General features: G+C 36.7%; 1 protein-coding gene across 4 annotated transcripts in view; it reads left to right on the top strand.

Moving 5' to 3' along the window:
- The first annotated feature begins 3,152 nt into the window (after positions 1 to 3,152).
- The window catches only part of LOC136830680 (tyrosine-protein kinase transmembrane receptor Ror2-like), a 719,079-nt gene continuing 703,029 nt past the window's right edge, over positions 3,153 to 19,202 (top strand). For 2 of the 4 annotated variants that reach the window (XM_067090362.1, XM_067090360.1), the window contains exons 1-2: positions 3,153 to 3,227; positions 11,406 to 11,493. In XM_067090362.1, coding sequence (XP_066946463.1) covers positions 3,225 to 3,227; positions 11,406 to 11,493 — 91 coding nt within the window. In that variant the 5' untranslated portion in view covers positions 3,153 to 3,224. The remainder of the gene's footprint in view (positions 3,228 to 11,405; positions 11,494 to 19,202) is intronic. The other 2 variants (XM_067090361.1, XM_067090359.1) reach the window with 1 other exon arrangement.

Here is a 19,202-nt window from a genome sequence, read left to right as displayed (position 1 = left end):
GATGAACTGTCATGATTACCTTTATACCCACATATAATGATTTACTGTTATCTCTGGTTAAAAATTTGAGCCATAAGAGTAATTTACCTCGACCCCTACACGTAGGCCTAAGTCGTACTGCTATTGCAGCTGACGAAAATGAAGTCAGGCCGGATTTTGCAGATTGGGATCCACCCGTGTTTTTGAGAGAGTGCACACTGCGTCGAATGGCTTTGAAAGACCTCTCTCTATCTCTCTAGTCCCGCTATTAAATTCAGGAAAACCTCCAGTTCTTTTCCTGTTTTCAGACCTTCACTACATCCACGGTTTTAAATGGCTAGGGAACAAATCCGCTGACGCTTGTCTTTTCTGCTGTGCTTTCGGGGGTCGACCTGACCCATTTCTGTGGTCGTGGTGTTTCTCGTATTGTGGTTGTAAGGTATTTTTTAATACTGTTTGTGTTTTTTGTACACGTTCACATGAGACAAGAAAAAGGGCTTTGGCTTGTAAAATTATTTTCCACAGAATAGAATGACTTTATGTGAAGAGGGGTGTAGTACTATAAGGATAAAAAGTAAGTAAATGGATATAAATTAACCGACAACTACATTGATAAATAAGTAGAAGTGTAATATGTCATAAAGTATCTATTTTATATGAATTTTTGTATTATAAATGGCACTTCAGTGAGCCATTCTCCTCTTTTAAATTACGCTACAGGCCTATTGGCTGCTGTGTTTATATCGTATAGACATGTGTACAATGACTTGAGATGTGCATTAGCCTAGTAACTGTTTCAAAAAGTCATTGGTCGATAAGAAGTTTCCTTAAAAGTGAAATAAGAGAGAAACTTGTTTATTTTCTTTAGTATTTTTATTACTAGAGTATTATATTGCACGAGTGATATTTCGTTTACAAACAAACGTAGACAGTGACACAGAAACGAAAGTTGAAGAAACAGATAAGACCCCGAGGTTGGTGGGTGGCGATTGGTGTAATTTCCTGGCACTTACGGATCATTTCCACTTCTCAGCGCCAACATTTTTATCTTCCCTCTAGATTATTTTTCTCGACATATTTTCGTCCCTGCGAGGAGGCCAACGGGTATGGAATTTCTATGTCTCTGTCTTGCCCAGACTTGAAATATGAATACAGAATGATTGAAGTGAGAGAGTAGAACGTATTTAGCGTCTTGGGTGTCGGTTTGGTTGTAACCACTCTTCTATTTCGAGGTTAAGCGTCTTCCTCGGGTTCTCGTATCTTCTTCCACCGTGCGGGATTATATTTCGATGCGTTCGGGCAGTTGCAGTGTTTTATGACTGCGTTTGATAGATGTGAATTTGTCCAGTTGGGATGTGTTTGTATATTTTTGCAAGCGCTTGCACACACACACACATACATACGAGTATATACTTATACACATAAATTTTTGTCACCTATAAGCAAATCGACAGTCACACACATCCACGAGCATCTGCGTGTATTCAGAAATATTTGTTATGAACTGATCCAACTTGGGCTTCCACTTATATAGATTTATATTCAGTACACACATGTGTATACATACCACAGAAAGCACAGGCAGTTGCATTTCTTAGTATACATTTTAGCCGAAGAATCTCTCTCTCTCTCTCTCTCTCTCTCTCTCTCTCTCTCTCTCTCTCTCTCTCTCTCTCTCTCTCTCTTAATATTTTTTCCTCTTACTGGTCGACTCTGATTTCATCTGAGCTAGAATCTCTGTGGTTGAAATTTCAGATTCTCAGAGTAAAGACATAACTACATCATTATATATATATATATATATATATATATATATATATATATATTATATATATATATATATATATATATATATATATATATATATAAAATCTTATCTGTTATAAATGTTAAATTTCACATTAGATGTTTCTGTACTTCAGCCTCTTGCGTTGTATAATCTCTTGATCTTAGAAAGATAAATCAAATATTACAGATAAGCTCATATCCGAATGCTTAGTGCGCGCGCGCTCATGCACCTACTTACACATACAAAGGAGTCATGCGCTTGCATAAAACTGCACGTTTACTCAGCTGAAACCTGTGTAAATATTGCTCAGATACAATGTTAGATATAAGAGCTCTAATATTCTTTCTGCAGCTATTCGTAATTTTTATATTATTGGTCTTATAGTTTACATTTAATTGTTCATGTAAGTCCTCCAATCAGTTTTCTCTGAGTTTCAAGTTATTCATTCATTGATTTTCAGTGTTACCAGCAGCGGCATGTCCACAGGAAAGTATTATTGTTTTTATATCTCTTCCTAGATGTTATGGTTATTTGCTCCATAGGTTGTCATTGAAGATACCCCCAAAAAAAGCATCCAAAAGGATTACGTAATTTTGTTCCTTAGGAAAATCCAGCAATTAAAGTGTTTTCTCGCATAGCATCTTTCAACGTAGGGATAAAATTGCTTAAGATAATGCATATTTTGACGGCAAATATCAGTGAGCAGAAGTTTTGAAAAATGCTGCCCACTCTCTCTCTCTCTCTCTCTCTCTCTCTCTCTCTCTCTCTCTCTCTCTCTCTCTCTCTCTCTCTCTCTCTCTCTCTCTCTCTCTGCCAAAGTAACATGATACGTTGCTTTTTTTGCTTGTCAAGTGCCCATGTAACGATCTGTTGCAACGGAAGTACTTGCTTCTTACATATCCATGTGTAGTTTCTTACCCAACACATTTCTCTTTATTCTTTTTTGATAGTTTATTTCTGCTTACTTAAAAAAATTGAAATAAACGCTGATGTTAATTGACAAAATGAGAAATAATGAATTATCTTTTGGGCTAATTAAGTTTGTATCAGTTGCGTAAATCGTACAGAGAGTAACGCAGCAAACTTTATTGATAAGTTGACGATCAAAAAGGGAAGCTTGTTCAATGCCGCGAGAAGCTTGGGCCGTATCGACCCTCTCAGTTTCGTCATCAAAATTTCTGTTTCCTCTTATTATTTCATAATAAAATGAAAGTGTAGTCATTCATCGTCAATTAGAATAAATATCTGGCACATGTGATGCACGATAGACATCAAATTTCTTAGAATGTTTCGTGAAAACATTTGAAAGTTGGCGGCATCGGGTAAAGGTGGGTGTTGGTGCGCATCTCGCAGCTCGGTTGGTGCTCCAGCTGTCACTTTGTTTACAGTTGACTCTTAGACGTGGTGAGGTGTGGGTGTGTTTGTGGTCGTCTCTTGGCTATGCCTTGTTGTAGCAATGGTAAGTCCTTTTTAGAGACTGTTGACATGGCCGCATGATAGTTCTCGTGGGGCCAAATCGTTCTGCGGCGTCAGAACGCAAATTTATAGAGCGGTTTGGTAAATAAAACCGATGAAACGAAGCGCATGTGAGAGAGCGTTCTGTGGCTTTGCAAGGATAGCAGGAACCCGACACAGCGGTTTTTTTGTATTTTGTGCCGAAACTTTTGCACATATTCACATGGAACTGTAACGTTCACTGTGATTTATAGGCTTCTATATTTATGTAACTAAACGAAAAGACTTCAGTTTATCCCTCAATGTATTCAAGTTTGGCCAAGTTCAACAGATTTAGGCTAGGTTAGCAGAAGTTAAAGCAGGCCACAAAGTTTATCGAATTAGCAAGTTTATTCAACTTTGGTCATTGCTTTAGAGGTCATGCTCTCGATGTCTTTTGTACCATTTTATGTGTCAGGTTTCATTTTTGGTGTTGTAGTATCCTTTAGTAGCTTCTGGAGGAGGCTGAACCAGTCTTGTTTACCCTTGGGTAGGTTAGGCTAGGGCAGCTTACCTAGAGTAAGGTGACAGGGTCGACTGATTGGCTGATTGTCTTTTCTCCATTGCCTTTCCTTTTAATTAGTCTGTATTACAGCCAGTTATTTTAAAACTGCGTTATCTGTTAGTGTTGAAAGTTTTATGCGCAGCGATACAATCGTAGGTTAATCTTAGCCCAGGCTATTATGCGAATTGCAAGCCAGCCTACACCCATGAGCGTGGGCTGTCTAAGTAATGCGCCAGTAGGCTTAGGCCTGAAAGTATGTATGAGGAAGCACAAAAAGTTTACATAGTGTAGTATTTTATTGTATTAAATTTCAGTTTGTGTTTACCTTTTCAACAGGTAGAAATACAAACTTGTTTTGCATGTGATTAAGACATATACCTAGGCTGCTCGTGATATCATTTAGCCATTGCATTTAGTAGTTATGCTTTGTACCATTGTTGTAATGTAGCCTATGATTAATGTAGTTTACAATTATGTTTTACTGTATTTTGTTAATTTTAACATTGTGGTCAGCCCAGCCTAATTCAAGACTAATTTGGTGTTACAACCAATATATTTTAGTGCATTTAGATGAAAGTAATTGGTATTCACTTTGAACTAATGCAAAATTGTTTAGTTTGGAAGTCAAATGAGTCAACAACAGATGTAATAGTATATCTGTGGATCATCAGTTTTGTTATGGACATGAATTAATGGCTGGAAAATAAGCATTGCAACAGAATTTGTATTCTTTTCTCTCAGAATGCAAAATTCTAGTTGGAGTAGCATAATTTCTTAATCCTCTGCAAGATTACAGTATATAAACTATATAATTAAGGAGTTGATGTAGCATGAAAGTTCTTACAAATAAATCTGAAGTAGAAAACAATTCTGAATGTGAAAAATGATTAAATCGTCACCTACTTATAAGTTTTTTGTTCTTGAGGAACTTGGCCTTAGTGTCATTAACCTGTTACTTTTGTTGATATTTGTCTCCCTGTTATTTTCTGAAGGTTAGTTTTATATTTATATTATAAATACACTGATGTGGCGTGTCATATTGTATTTATACTAACTTGTTTAATTTGTTGCATGGAAATAGGAAATGGGTTAAGAATTTTATGTAATAAAAATGATTGCAAGTAGTCTATTACTGATTCAGAGTTGATTTTGGTGGCACTGAGTTTAGTACTGTACCGAATAATCTTGTTTTATATACAGTATCTAAGTTTTATCCCACAGAGAGCTTTGATATGAGAGATGGTTATCAAATCTTTTTGGTGATTTACTGAGATGAGATCACATTGCTGCACAGCACCTTGCAGGTTATTGTTTGTTATTTGAAAGTACTATAGTAGCTATAGTACTTATAGTGGATTTAGGGATGTAAATATCCTGACCTTTCATTGATGTGATTTTAAGCATCTTTGTAATATGTGTTTGGAAGAAAAGTGTTGGAGTCTACAGCTAAATGATGACTGGAAAGGCCATTTGCAATTACCAGTCACTAGATCTTGCATAGGCACGTGTGACAAAGATCTCGGTATGATGTTTGTTGTTTTGGTAATGCTCATTTGATCCTTCTGAGGCCAACAAGTTGTGCCCAAACAACAAGCACTAATGCTTAAAAGTTACATGTGTTCGTAATCCATCCTTAGGTTCTAAGCACACAGGTATGAATCATCATTATCAAACTTGCCAACTTTTTTTCGTTTGGTAAAATCTTTGCTTCTGGTGGTTTTCTGTTTCTGAACATACTTTTTGTTGTGAAAGATAGTTTGAAAGTACAGTGCATTTTTACTTGTTTGGCTGAGATTTCATTTTCTTTTTGTTTTCTTTATTGCCTCATTTAGTTTAGAGGTGGTTGGTGTTATTCAGTTGTGGAGCAATGAGGTGGTTTTTATAAAGTGTTGGGTCCAGTTTCCAGTTGACAAAGCTGTAAATGGGTACAAAAGGTCAGCCTGAAGACAAAGGCGTGCTAGAAAGGACTGGTCACCCTACTTCACAATTCTGTAGCCTACTCTTTCAATAATACATCCCCAACACTGTTTGAGGGTAGAGACAAATTGAATTTGACCTTTTAGAATCATTATTAAACACATTCAGAATCTTTTCAGCACAAAAGACAAATATTGGAAAAGACATTGGATGGTGTTGTATGTGGTCAGACAACTAAGGTGCCTGACATTAGATGATGTTTTCAGACAAGTTTGGATACTAGTATGTACTTAATTTTCAAGCAACAAGAAAAAGGGAATCCCTAAGGCACTGCAGCCAACCTCTTGAGTGATGGTACCAACTGCCACCGACCAATTTTGATGTCTGAACTCATGTCCTTTTGCTTAATAATGAGGGCTTCATATTTTCTCGTCCCAATACTGTAGCTCCCTTTTACATTGCAAAATAAAAGTCAGTTATGGCTTTAACTTAATCTTTCTTCATGGGAAATCACTTCAGGGCCAAGACTAACTGAACTAGTTCTCAGAAATCTCTTCTCTCCTGTGTCCTCCTTTATTTTCAGGGATCACTTATTGCTTTGGTGAAGGGCATATTTTCCTCTGTGCATTATTCTTGTATTCCCTTAATTGTAACATCCAGCATTGCAAGAGTGTGGTTTTCTCTACTGCTGTAAATAACTGTAGCTTCTGAAATTGGTATCTTATGAGATGTTAAGTAACAGAAGGCAGCGAGTACTAAGGGTTACAGCAGACTGTCAGTTCTCTACTTGAAGTACAGTTTGGTTGCTTTATTTCTGAATGTGGTCAGTAAATCATATTGAAGGCTTCATGTGGTGTTTATTGGAAAGAATAAAGGATAAATGAAATAATATTTGGAGAGCTGTATTGTGCACGACCTTATAATGCAAGTTGCAGATATTTCAAGTTCTTAAATATGCTTATCACAATTTACATTTAAGAGAATTTAGTGTGCATAACCAGAAACTCACAAAACATTAAACTGTTAGGAATATCTTGGTACTTGTGCATTTATTAGGCTAGTAATTGCTTTTGTTGAGCTAATTAAAAAAACTGGGTAGCTTTAAGAATTTTGTGGATAAGAGCCAGGTGGGACCCTTATTGCAGAGTTTGCTCTAGGTGATGGTGACCTACTACTTCTAAAGGAAGTATTTTTCTTTGTTTAACATGTAGCAAACAATAATCAACACCTTTTTTGCATCATGAACATTGTATAGATTAGTGTGTAGCAGTATTACACTATTTAGATATACTGTACTGTTACAGAAATTAATTACTGAGTATGTTAATAATTCTGAGAGTGTTGGCAGAATTAGTATAGCAGTTGCTATTGTGTCTTCAAGTGAAGATCTATATTATAGAAACTGTAGGATACAGTAAATAGCATTGGTAGGCATAATGTCAGTAGTTTTGAGTACTGTATAGGTGTCAGTGGTATTAGTGTGATAAATGTAGTGGAATAAGAATACAGTAGTTAGAAAACTCAGCTCAGTACCTATTTTAGAAAAGGCACAACTTTAGGTAGTAAATTAAGTTTAACAATAATGTGAGGGTAAAGGAGGAATTTAGTTTTTAAAGAAAGAATTGATTTCAAGTTCTGTAAATGTTGATGGAAGAAGAGGAAGGTAGCAGTGACCAGTTTTGAAAGGGTAGAGTGTAGTGGAAGATAGGTGTATATCTGCCCAGAATTCTCTCTGAATTAGAAAGAACCGGATTGTGGAGGAGGCTTAGTATGGGATTAATAAAAGAGAAGAAGCAAAATGTTTAGTATAGAAATTGAACGACTCTCTGTCCTTAGAGTAGAGTAAAGTGTTAAGGTACAGCTGTCTCAAAAGATGGGCTTATAATGATATAAATTTGAGGAAGGGATGAGAAAAGCAAGACAGGTAGTGGGAATGCTGAGACTTGTGTAGAATAATAATACCTTGTTTATTTTCACTAAAATAATGATTTAAAGTCTCGGTTAGATCATTATTGATATATGGACATGAGTCATGGTACAGATCAGCTCAGTTGTGTCAGAGTTAGTAGTATCTGGCTGTAAAGCTGTAAGAAAGATGTAAGGAAATGAATGTAAGTTGCAGGATAGAGTAACCAATGAGTGGATAGAGAAGTAGCCTAACTGACATAGAACCAATTGATCAGTTTGTGAGACACTGGATGAAAGTGGATGGGGCATGTTTACTGGGGAGAAGAAAAACAGGTATGGAGACATGGTTGAGAAAGATGAACATGGAAGAAAGAAGAGGAATGTTGAGATGACTTGAGGAAACTTGCCCAGGGAATAGCCTCAGGCTTATAGAAATGCTGTACTATACTCTCCTTCTGAGGGAAAATGCAGTCTTGTGTGCTTCATTCAATTTTTATTTGTATTTAAGTCTTTATTTATCTGAATCTCCTTTATTAAAGAATTGTATTACATAGTTTAAATTAAAATGAAATTTCTTTAGGTTAATGATTAGATAATATGTTTAGCAAAGGGGCTTCTGTGTACAATAACACCTTTCATTTTGCTTTCTATTGCATTGATTCGCTCTCTCTTTCTCTCTCTCTCTTTTATTTTGTTACTTTGTCATATTGTTAATAAAATTTTCTTGTTAAATTTAAAGTTTATTAAAATTTACTGAAAGAGAATTTTGAAATACAGCATGCATGTTATCTCTCTCTCTCTCTCTCTCTCTCTCTCTCTCTCTCTCTCTCTCTCTCTCTCTCTCTCTCTCCGTCATGTGTTCTGTACATTATGCACATAACTAAGCAAGTTTTCTTGTGGGTTAAAGTATAGTATGCATGAATGTGATTTGCAACTTGAATAACAATTTATGGTGGCCCTTTAATATACATCTCTTGTATTCTCATCAACCACCTCATGTTTTTCTGATTTTATTTAGCTCGGTATGTAAACATTGCCACTGCATGTAAAATAGCAGCTTGTTCTGTTCATGGTAATCAGTATTCAGTTATTTTTACAGTAGTGTTTGTTTGCATAGAGCCAAGTCGTAGCATTTAGTGACTTTTGTAAAAGTTGATATTGCAAGATAAAGATGTCTTTAAGATTTTCTTTACATTTGCCAAGCCTCTATTCATAGTCCAATATATTTTTTCCTTTTTCTTTTTTACTTTTATGAAGACTGTATACCTTATTTCTATTATTTGTAGAGTTTTTTTGTAGGAAAGGTAGGGGTCCTCCCTTTTTTGTGTGTGTTGGAAAAGATTGGAACATGAAGTATGGCTTAGGTTTTGGATAAAATAGGTCCTTGATTCAGCTCTGGCATTATAAGAAGCCTGTCTAGATTAGAGAACACCACATTCCAACACACCTGAGCAGATTCCATAAAGTGCTGGAGAAATACCTCTGGCTTCTAAGCATCATCCATAACTCCAAGGCCTTGCCCCATTTGTGGAACTTACATTAGATCGTGAAATATTACAAAAGAAAAATAATGTTGCTAGGGATATGATGCAAATGGTCAACAAGAATTTTAGAAACTTTAAAAAACTTTTGATTTTAATACCTCATGGTATTTTTTACTTCAAAAGTAATATGATGTTCAAATGTAGTGGCATTAATTTTATTAGGCTAAAAGTGAAATATAATTTTTCATGGTAAAACATTTAAAAGTTATCCAGAAACGGCCGCTTTCCAAAGACTAAATATACCACTTTTATATGCTGCATTTTCCTGCTGAGTGATGAAAAATGAGTTGTTAAACTCTACTGTAAAAGGCAGTAATTGTTGGAATTTGACTTCAAGATCCTGCACTTGGGAATAATTACCACCAGATATTTCAGGGGTCGTTGAACTACTATGCTTAATTCAAGTCACTTGAAACCAAAGCCCTGACCTCAACGGTTAAAGCAGCCGGTGTTTTGTTAAAATAAATTGGTGTGGGAGTGTGCATTTTTCTGTTGCACATAAAGGGCCGTATACCACGATAAGAAATATGGCGGACGAATTGACAGTGATGTGTTGAGATCTATAGCTTGTCTGTGCCCATGCCAGATGTTCTGGGCTTTGTGTTGATCTGCAGCCGTGTCATTTATCCTTGTGGATGAACTTTATTAACTGGAAAAGACTATTAGTCTTTGTAATTCAGAATCACGTGGTTTTGTTCCTCCGAACCGTCTACTGAAATGTATATTTCATCAGGGTGATTCTTATATTTGATGATATTTAACCAAATGAGATTTTCCTACTTATTTGGTGTTTCGTGTATAGTACTGTAAATGTATTTTGACTCTAATTTTGTTATAATTGCTGAGAAGAACTGTTTCGTTTTGTATTTTGATTTTGATAGTAATGAAAGTGATCAGTTTCATAAGTGCTACTCTTAGCTTTAGTAAATAAGAGTACAGTATCATTGTTTGAAATTATGATTGCTAGGGAATCATAATGTGATGTCAGTTTATATAAATACTGTAATGATATGTGTGCATGAAGAGTATTATGTAAGTGGATTGTTTTTCTTTGTACGTGAAACCCTTCAGTGTATTAAATATTTATATCATTATGAAAACTTCATTATTTAGATATATTTGTATAATGTTGGTAAGTGGAAGTCACAACTGCAAAATACTTAATGTCTAAGAGATATGATTTTGATGTTTGCTTATGTAATGTTATGTTCTGGAACAGCTGTTTTTTAATGACGTATAATTTGCCAACGTTAAGGTATATTTTTTCCATTATAGGACATCACAGAGTATCAAGGTGTTTATAAATGTAGAAGCAAACTCACCCAACGTTTAGTACATTCCATTGAAATTTTGAACTCTCTCATTCTGGATTTATCTAATTCTGGATTTACTTTGTGAGGCAATTGCTGCCTTCTAGTTTGAATTTCCTGAACTTAGATAAAAGTAATGTCTATAGATGTTCAAACAGTGAAGTTATAAGAATTACAATATGTAGTAAAACGTGTTTTATGTGCAAAAGTTTTTCTGGTACAAGCTTGTGTTTAAGTGACAAAAATTTTCTGTAGAAAGACAATTGTATTTTGCTTTTCATCCCCAATTAACCTAATTTAGGGACCATTTTAACTTAGAGTGTACAGTAAAAAAGAAAAATAGTGATTTAGGGTGCTAGATTAACGTGGCTTTGTCATGCGTATTTTAGACTACGTGAAACAGGTTTTAAGTACAGTATTTAATTATTCAGGCTTTCATGTATTCTTAATCTTTTAAAGTACTTGATAACCATACATGAACACGTGATGCATGCAGCACATGCATTAAGGGTGTCACACAAGCGTATAATTTTACACCGTGATTGTGTCTCATAGCTAAGTGCACACTGACTAGACTCAGTTGTATTTTGAGTGCACAGTTCATACCATGAGTAAATGATTTGTACCATAGTTGGTTTTGCAGGTTTGCACGTATATGAAGTTGAACACGTGCAGCATATAGTACATGCGTTAAGGGTGTCACACACAAGTGTATAATTTTAGCGCGTATTTCATAGTTAAGTGTACTCTGCCTACAATCAGCTGTATCGTGAGTCCACTTTTCATATCAAGTATAAATAACTTTGACACCCTTCAGTCTAACTACAATCAACTGGATTGTAAGTGCACAGCTCATACCACGGTTAATGATTCTGACACCTTTCGATACCACCTTGACATACTCTCGAATAGGCAGTCAAAGGCTTACATTAAGTCTCTCTTTCTTCTTCTTCTTGCAGTCGCGGTATAGAGTAGTCGCTGCCCCAGGAGGAGTTATGCTGGCCCTTGTGGTGTTGGTGGTTATCCCTTTCGCTGATGCAGATACAGGTAAGGAGGATGTGTTGTTGATACCAGGCGTCGTGTTGACGTGTTGGACGCTGTTTCGTCTCTGTGTTTGTTGTGATTCTCTTATTTTAAACGTGATTATTTTTATTTTTTTTTTTGGTGTAAAGTATGCTAGATAAGGGATAGTATTGGTCTTTTTTTATTGCATTATTTTATGGGGGAAATGTTTACAGTTTTTAAGAATAGTAGTGATGATAGTACAATTGAAATATCGGTCACAAAAGTCGTTTGTGTAAACACACCCAAACTCTGTGTGTGTGTGTGTGTGTGTGTGTGTGTGTATGTGAGAGTGACTGGGTACAGGAATTAGACGTCCTTTATTAATGGATAAACAAGTTTTGATATCGAAAACAAGAATTAAAGACATATTTTAACTAGGAATTCTTTTCAAAATCTGAGGAGCAGAATATATATTTATTTTTATCTTATTTTTTGTAGATTAAATCACCTTGCATGCTCAGTTTAGTTTTAGAACGTGTGGTTGTGATGCTTAGTTTCAGGACAGCTTGATTTGAAAACATTCTGAATGTATGTCAGTCTAAAGCAGTGGTTCTCACCCTCCGGGGCGTGCCCCCTTGGGGGGCGTCAGCAGTTTCGAGGGGAGGCGCAAGCCCTAGGGAAAAATTAAAAATTCTGTAATTATAGTTTTTATTCTCTTAACAAGAGTGAGGAACTAATATTCAGAAGTTTATGGAAAAATGCGAAAGTATCGCCTTATAACGTTAGTTTCCTAAAGTATACTACTCTAGTTAGACTCCTTGGGCTTACTATGTTTTGTAATTATTTACCTCCCTCCCTATCCCTCGAAACCCCTTCTCTTTCTCCCTTTTTTTCATTTTCCTTTAAATCTGGGAGGGAATTTTAATCATAGATGCAAAGGGGGGTCGTGGAGGGAAGAACCAACGCTTAGAGGGGGCGTGGTAATAAAAAGTTTAAGAACCAATGCTCTAAAGATTATCAGACGAAACCAATACGAATCACCTTATTAATGTCTTAATTACTTCGATCTTATAGATTAGAGATTTATTGTTAGTTTGGAGTGGTTGTTATTTGAAGGACAGATGTTCAGTTAAGCAAACATGGGTGTTTTTATTTGCCTAGATATAAGTTACAGTTATTGGTTATTAGTTATACAGCAGTTATTGATCATTAGGTTGCGTGGAAGAAGCTATCTCAAGTTGTTGCTAATTAATGGATTTTATGACAATGTTCGTTCAGTATTTTGTAACTATTTTATATAAAATAATTATATATTTTTTAACTTATTTTGATAAATTAGGTTTACGGAATATTGCAGTGCAAATTTTCTTACTTCTCATAACGCTGAATCTTAGTATTTTGCTATTGTATGGTATTTGTGAAATAGAGAATAAAATTTATTTCGGTTAGTTGTGGTAACAAGGATTCAATCCATTGATTATCTTAAATTTTATATAAAGAAAATGAGAATGTTGTCCTACTCTTCCTGGGCTGCCTTTTCCATTTTTTTTTTTTTGTCCTCATGATACCATCTCGATAAAAGCTCGGGGGTTAGGAATTGGTCCGTTTTCTTTAAGGGCCTCGTTTTCTTTTGTTAGAGGAAGCAATACTTATTGTGTGAAATTATTGGGTAAAATGCTTTTTGGCTTGGCGGAACGCTTTTCTGCGGGGGCCTTAATGTAAGTTTTTAATTTTGCTAATAGGATTTAGCTGACTCGATGCGACTCTCTCTCTCTCTCTCTCTCTCTCTCTCTCTCTCTCTCTCTCTCTCTCTCTCTCTCTCAGTAACTAGTACTGGAGACATTTTGGCCCGCTGTCATGGTAACAAAATTGAGAAGACATTTCTCTCTCTCTCTCTCTCTCTCTCTCTCTCTCTCTCTCTCTCTCTCTCTCTCTCTCTCAGTAACTAGTGGAGACATTTTGGCCCTCTGTCATGGTAACAAAATTGAGAAGACATTTCTCTCTCTCTCTCTCTCTCTCTCTCTCTCTCTCTCTCTCTCTCTCTCTCTCTCAGTAACTAGTAGTGGAGACATTTTGGCCTGCATTCATCGTAACAAAATGACTTCCTCTCTCTTCCGCTGACTTAGAACTAGTGCTGAATACATTTGAGCGTGCTTTCTAGGCAACAAAGTTGAGGAGACATTTCTCTCTCTCTCTCTCTCTCTCTCTCTCTCTCTCTCTCTGAGTCTTGTTTCTCACATGTGGTCATTTAATTTTGGGAAAGGTTACTGATCAGGTCAGTGGCCTTTTAGCTTGTTACATAAGAATGAATGCATTATTATTATTATTATTATTATTATTATTATTATTATTATTATTATTATTATTATTATCGGAGAAGGAAACTGGACATGATTTTCTTAAATTATTATACGACAGAACCATTACAAATTTTATCTCCAATACAATCTTCACATTATTATTATTATTATTATTATTATTATTATTATTATTATTATTATTATTATTATTATTATTATTATTATTATTATTATTATTATTATTGCTGCTGCTGCTGCAAGGTTAACAGTCAAATGCAGGCAGAAGCAGGAGCGAGTGTGGAGTGGAAATAGCAGTGATTTAATGCAGGGGTCTGTAAAAATTGAAAAGGGGGTTGAAAAAGAGAGAGTTAAGAGAGAGAGAGAGAGAGAGAGAGAGAGAGGGGGTCTGGGGGAAAGGCAGTTGTAGTCACTCAATGAAGAGGAATGGGCGGATGCTGGGGAGTTCAAAACTGTAAACGGAGAGAGAGAGAGAGAGAGAGAGAGAGAGAGAGAGAGAGAGAGAGAGAGAGAGAGAGAGAGAGAAACACAAATGTAAAGGTCGTCAAGCTTGAGAGGGAAATAGAATAAATTTCCGCCTTCCGAACTAAAACTCTTAAAACTATTTCTGTTGAAAAATGTACTTTAAGAATTAAATAGAGAGAGAGAGAGAGAGAGAGAGAGAGAGAGAGAGAGAAGAGAGAGAGAGAATATCCACCAGCTGAATTTCTGTTGAAACTAAGGAAAAGTTCACTTTAAGAATTACAAAATTATACATGTTTCATACAGTAGAGAGAGAGAGAGAGAGAGAGAGAGAGAGAGAGAGAGAGAGAGAGAGAGAGAGAGAGAGAGAGAATATCCACCAGCTGAATTTCTGTTGAAACTAAGGAAAAGTTCACTTTAAGAATTACAAAAATTATACATGTTTCATACAGTAGAGAGAGAGAGAGAGAGAGAGAGAGAGAGAGAGAGAGAGAGAGAGAGAGAGAGAGAGAGAGAGAGAGAATATCCACCAGCTGAATTTCTGTTGAAACTAAGGAAAAGTTCACTTTAAGAATTACAAAAATTATACATGTTTCTTCTGAGAGAGCTAAATTTATCTTATTGGTTTATCCACATTCATTTCTTCTGGAGTGTCCTTGGCTCTGCGCTTAAATTTATTGGAGGGGATGGATGTATCAGCTGTCATGGAATTTGATTTCGAAATTTGTATACTCTTATAGAAGTAGTGTTCATCTGTCCCTGTTTTATTATTATTATTATTATTATTATTATTATTATTATTATTATTATTATTATTATTATTATTATTAAGTATTTATGTGAAACATATATTAATTGCAGTCACGAATCTGGATCTGTTAGTGTTTTGCTCAATGTTGAAAATTTAATGTTATTTTGGACGTTGCAAGCAATTTTAAGAACGGTTTAGGACAATCACGACTGAAACATATTTAAAAACGTTTGGTGATGATTAAAACGTTTTATTAATGCTATCAAATGCTTCAGAGATATGGTGACAACTTTAGAACAATATCTATAAAATTCCTGTCCTGTCGTCCTTTACATTGATGAGGCTGTAGTCGCTGTATCAGTTTGTGACCTCCTAGATCAGTATGACAAGAATTATTTGCTGATTTTGTCTCTTACTTTTTAATCGTGTGCATTTTTTTTAGCATATAGTTTAGCTTAGTTACCCAAATGCACATTTTTTAATCGCCTGCGGTTTTTAAAGTATTGACATAATGTGGTTAGTTTTCTAAATGTCAGCTTATACGCATTCACGATAAGGCGGTACAGTAAGGCGCAATACATAATTATGCGGTTTGCACCAAGTAATATGTATTTATGTTCCACCAATGAAACACTCAAACTTATATCCATCCACGATTATACAGTACAGAAAGGCACGACACATAATTATGCATTTTGCACCAAGCAATATGCATTTTATATTCCATTAATGAACGAGGCTCTTTCAAAGACAGCGAAACTATAGCAGTCTCGTCAACTCTCAAAGATGCGCGGCGATTGGTCGAAATGCAACGTTGCTGCGCATGCATTATGCATAAAGTGCACAACTCTGTTCGTTGGACGTTGTCGGAACCTATCTACCTCAGTGGAAGTTGGGTTTCACCTTAATGTTTTCCCATTTAGGGGGCCGAGTGTCTACCTTTATGTGTGTTCGGGGGGGCAAGAGCAGGCATTTGCATAAGCTGTTGTATAGGTTAACAACCATTCCGCTTAATCTCGTCCCCTGCTATTCTCCCCTTCCCCCCTTCCTCCACCTCCTCCTCCTCCTCATCCACATTTGTTTCATCGTCACCACTACGTCCCCATACCCCTTCTGTATATTATCTCCCCCAGTATATCGCTTAACTCGTCCATTATCAACCCGTCCCCCCCACCCGTCCCCAAAGGATGTTTTCCATTTTCATACACAGTCCCCCCCCCCTCCATTTTCATCATCCCATAGGATTCCAGTTTGATCCTGGCGATCATTCCCGATATCCTTCCATTTTAACCACTCGGTACCATTCCAGTAACCTCTTACACGTACTACTGTACAGTGTTTTAATACTGAAAAGCTATTCAGTCCCATTCGCGTGGTGCACTGTAGGCTTTGCTGCAGGGTGTTTGCAGCGTTCCTTCGGCCCCTAGCTACACTCATTATCTGGCCTTTAATTTATCTCTATTCCCTTTTCCTTTCTTCCGTTTTGCTGTCCAACCTCTTTGACTGTTACTTTTTAGTGCAACTGTACGGTTTTTTTTTTTATCCTCAGTTCCACCTTTAGATCCATGTGCTTCATCTCCTTTATTTACTGGATCGTCTTGCCTTGCTGTCCAGCCGCTCTAACTCCCCCTTTTCAGTGTGTTAAGAGCTGAATGGCCGAAAGTGCCCAAGTTCTTGGCTTGGCAGCCTATAAATGTCATTAAATCAAACCCAGTCCATTCTCAAACCCCAAATACCCTTCTACCCATTCCATTTTCTGCCATTTTCTACCATTCCATTTTCATTCTCTACTCTTTAGTCCTCTTCTCCTCATCCCTTATAAGCTCTTCCTATCCCCCCCACCCCACCCCGCCCCCTCCACAGAGACGGAGGGGTAAATTAGCGGCTGCTGATTCGGATATCAGCCTTTGCACATGTCATCTGGAGGAAGCGGCTATGAAATGCGTCCCCTCTCTCTCTCTCTCTCTCTCTCTCTCTCTCTCTCTCTCTCTCTCTCTCTCTCTCTCTCTCTCTCTAATATATTTATATGTACACGTAAATAAAAAAAAAATATAAATAAAAATATATATATATATATATATATATATATATATATATATATATATATATATATATATAGGAGAGATAGATAGATAGATAAAATCTCCATCACCCTGACCCTTCCCATCCACGTTCATTAGGTCTGTGTATATCCTCTCTCTCTCTCTCTCTCTCTCTCTCTCTCTCTCTCTCTCTCTCTCTCTCTCTCTCTCTCTTCATATTTGTATGTAGGCTATAATCTCTCTCTTTCTCTCTATGGGTGGGATGTTGGGGAGAGGGATGTTTAGACCCGATGATTGCCAATATTAAGTAAAGGGAGAACAATAATGACATGTGAGGGGGAGATGGAAAGATCAAGAAGGATTAAGGGAGGGGGGGCGTCGGACCCCACGGACACCAGGGAGATTAAGAGGCTAAATGGGGGGAGGGGGAATAGGCCCTGTCAGTTAGCCAGCAGGACAGACAGACAGACAGACAGACCGGGAAATGGGGAAAACCCATCGCGAGAGCGGTAGACGGACTTCGTGATTGCTTGCATTCTGCAGTTGCACGCACGCATGCAAGAGAAGCGAGGAAATGCTTGGTTATCAGGGAGAGGCATTGCATTGCAAGAACAGGTACATGAGAGAGCACATTTTATCACATGGACTAAGTATATTAGAAAACCTCAAATTACATCACATAAAATTAGTACATGAGAGAGGGAGGACTTATCATCTTGGAAACAGGTTTACTTGAGAGAGAAATACTCATTATATAAATAGAGACAAGTACGGGAGAGATAAATTAAATCAGAACATTGGCACGGAGAGAGAGAGAGAGAGAGAGAGAGAGAGAGAGAAAACGCGATCAATTATTAGCAACGTACTTCTGCACGAACATAAAATAAAAGTGGTCTTTACATACCGTATTAATAATATCTCCAAAGAAAAAAAAAAAGGTTACATTAAAACTTTCCTTTCAGATATTTAGGTTTCAACCAGCTTTGAATATTCAGATGACAAGAACTAATAACTTTTTGATGGGAATTTTACTTTCGACGGCAAGTTACAGAATCAGACTGTGGGAGTTGCGATGGAAATTCTGTTGGGCAAGTGAATGCTGATTGTTTATGGGTTTTCCCGAGGAGAGTTGGTTGTTGGGATCTAATGATTTTAAACTAATTATTCAAAGTAGATATGTGATACCTATGTCTTATAGAAGTAGAATATTTAATTATTGAACTAGTGTCTGTTATTGTAATTGAAGACTCTCAGTCTTTAACATTAAATTGAGCGATAAAAAGACGAGAACGATAAATTATAACTTTTGATTTTCACGAGACCAGGAATGGTGTTAAATTTAGATGTTCTGTTTTCATTAAAATCGTATATACAATTCTGTGGTCATAAATAACACTGCCCCGTAGGAGGGTAATGCCGTCAGTGCACCTCATGCGGTGCACTGTAGGCATTACTTAAGGTTCTTTGTAGCGTGCCTTCGACCCCTAGCTGTAACCCCTTTCGTTCCTTTTACCTTACCTCCTTTCATATTCTCTTTCTTCCATCTTACTTTCCATCCTCTCCTAACAACTGATTCATAGTGCAACTGAGAGGCTTTCCTTCTGTTACACCTTTCAAACTTTTACTGTCAGTTTCCACTTCAGTGCTGAATGACCTCATTGCTCCCAGTGTTTGGCCGTTGGCTGAATTCCATATTCAATTTAATTCAGTTCGATAAATAACTCCAATTTTCACTGATATTGATTTAACCCACTGACAACTCTTGGCAAATAGAGCGCGCAGCGTTCTCTTTGACTTCAAACCCTTCATAATCATATGATTTTATTTCAGGTTATGACACCAATAGAGTTTAATCTTCTGTTCCTCCATAAAATTCCGAGTGATTTCCCCTTTAAACGATGTTAAGTACGTCTCCTTTATCCTCATATTTTCGGCTCGTTCTCTCACAAATCCGCTTAAAATAAGGTCACTGGTGAGAGGTCTTCTCTCCCAGTTGTCCAAGTTTCGTCAGTTGTCGGATGTTTCTTGACCGTTGACTTACGGTAGAAACAAGACATTTTTAAATTTAGTTTTCTGAAAAAGAAAACTATTGTGCTGGCTTTGTCTGTCCGTCCGCACTTTTTTTCTGTCCGCCCTCAGATCTTACAAACTACTAAGGCTAGAGGGCTGAAAATTGGT

Source organism: Macrobrachium rosenbergii, chromosome 47 (genome assembly GCF_040412425.1).
Source record: "Macrobrachium rosenbergii isolate ZJJX-2024 chromosome 47, ASM4041242v1, whole genome shotgun sequence".
Taxonomy (NCBI): domain Eukaryota; kingdom Metazoa; phylum Arthropoda; class Malacostraca; order Decapoda; family Palaemonidae; genus Macrobrachium; species Macrobrachium rosenbergii.
The sequence above is the reverse complement of the archived record's forward strand: the minus strand, read 5'-3'. Positions and strand labels throughout refer to the sequence as shown.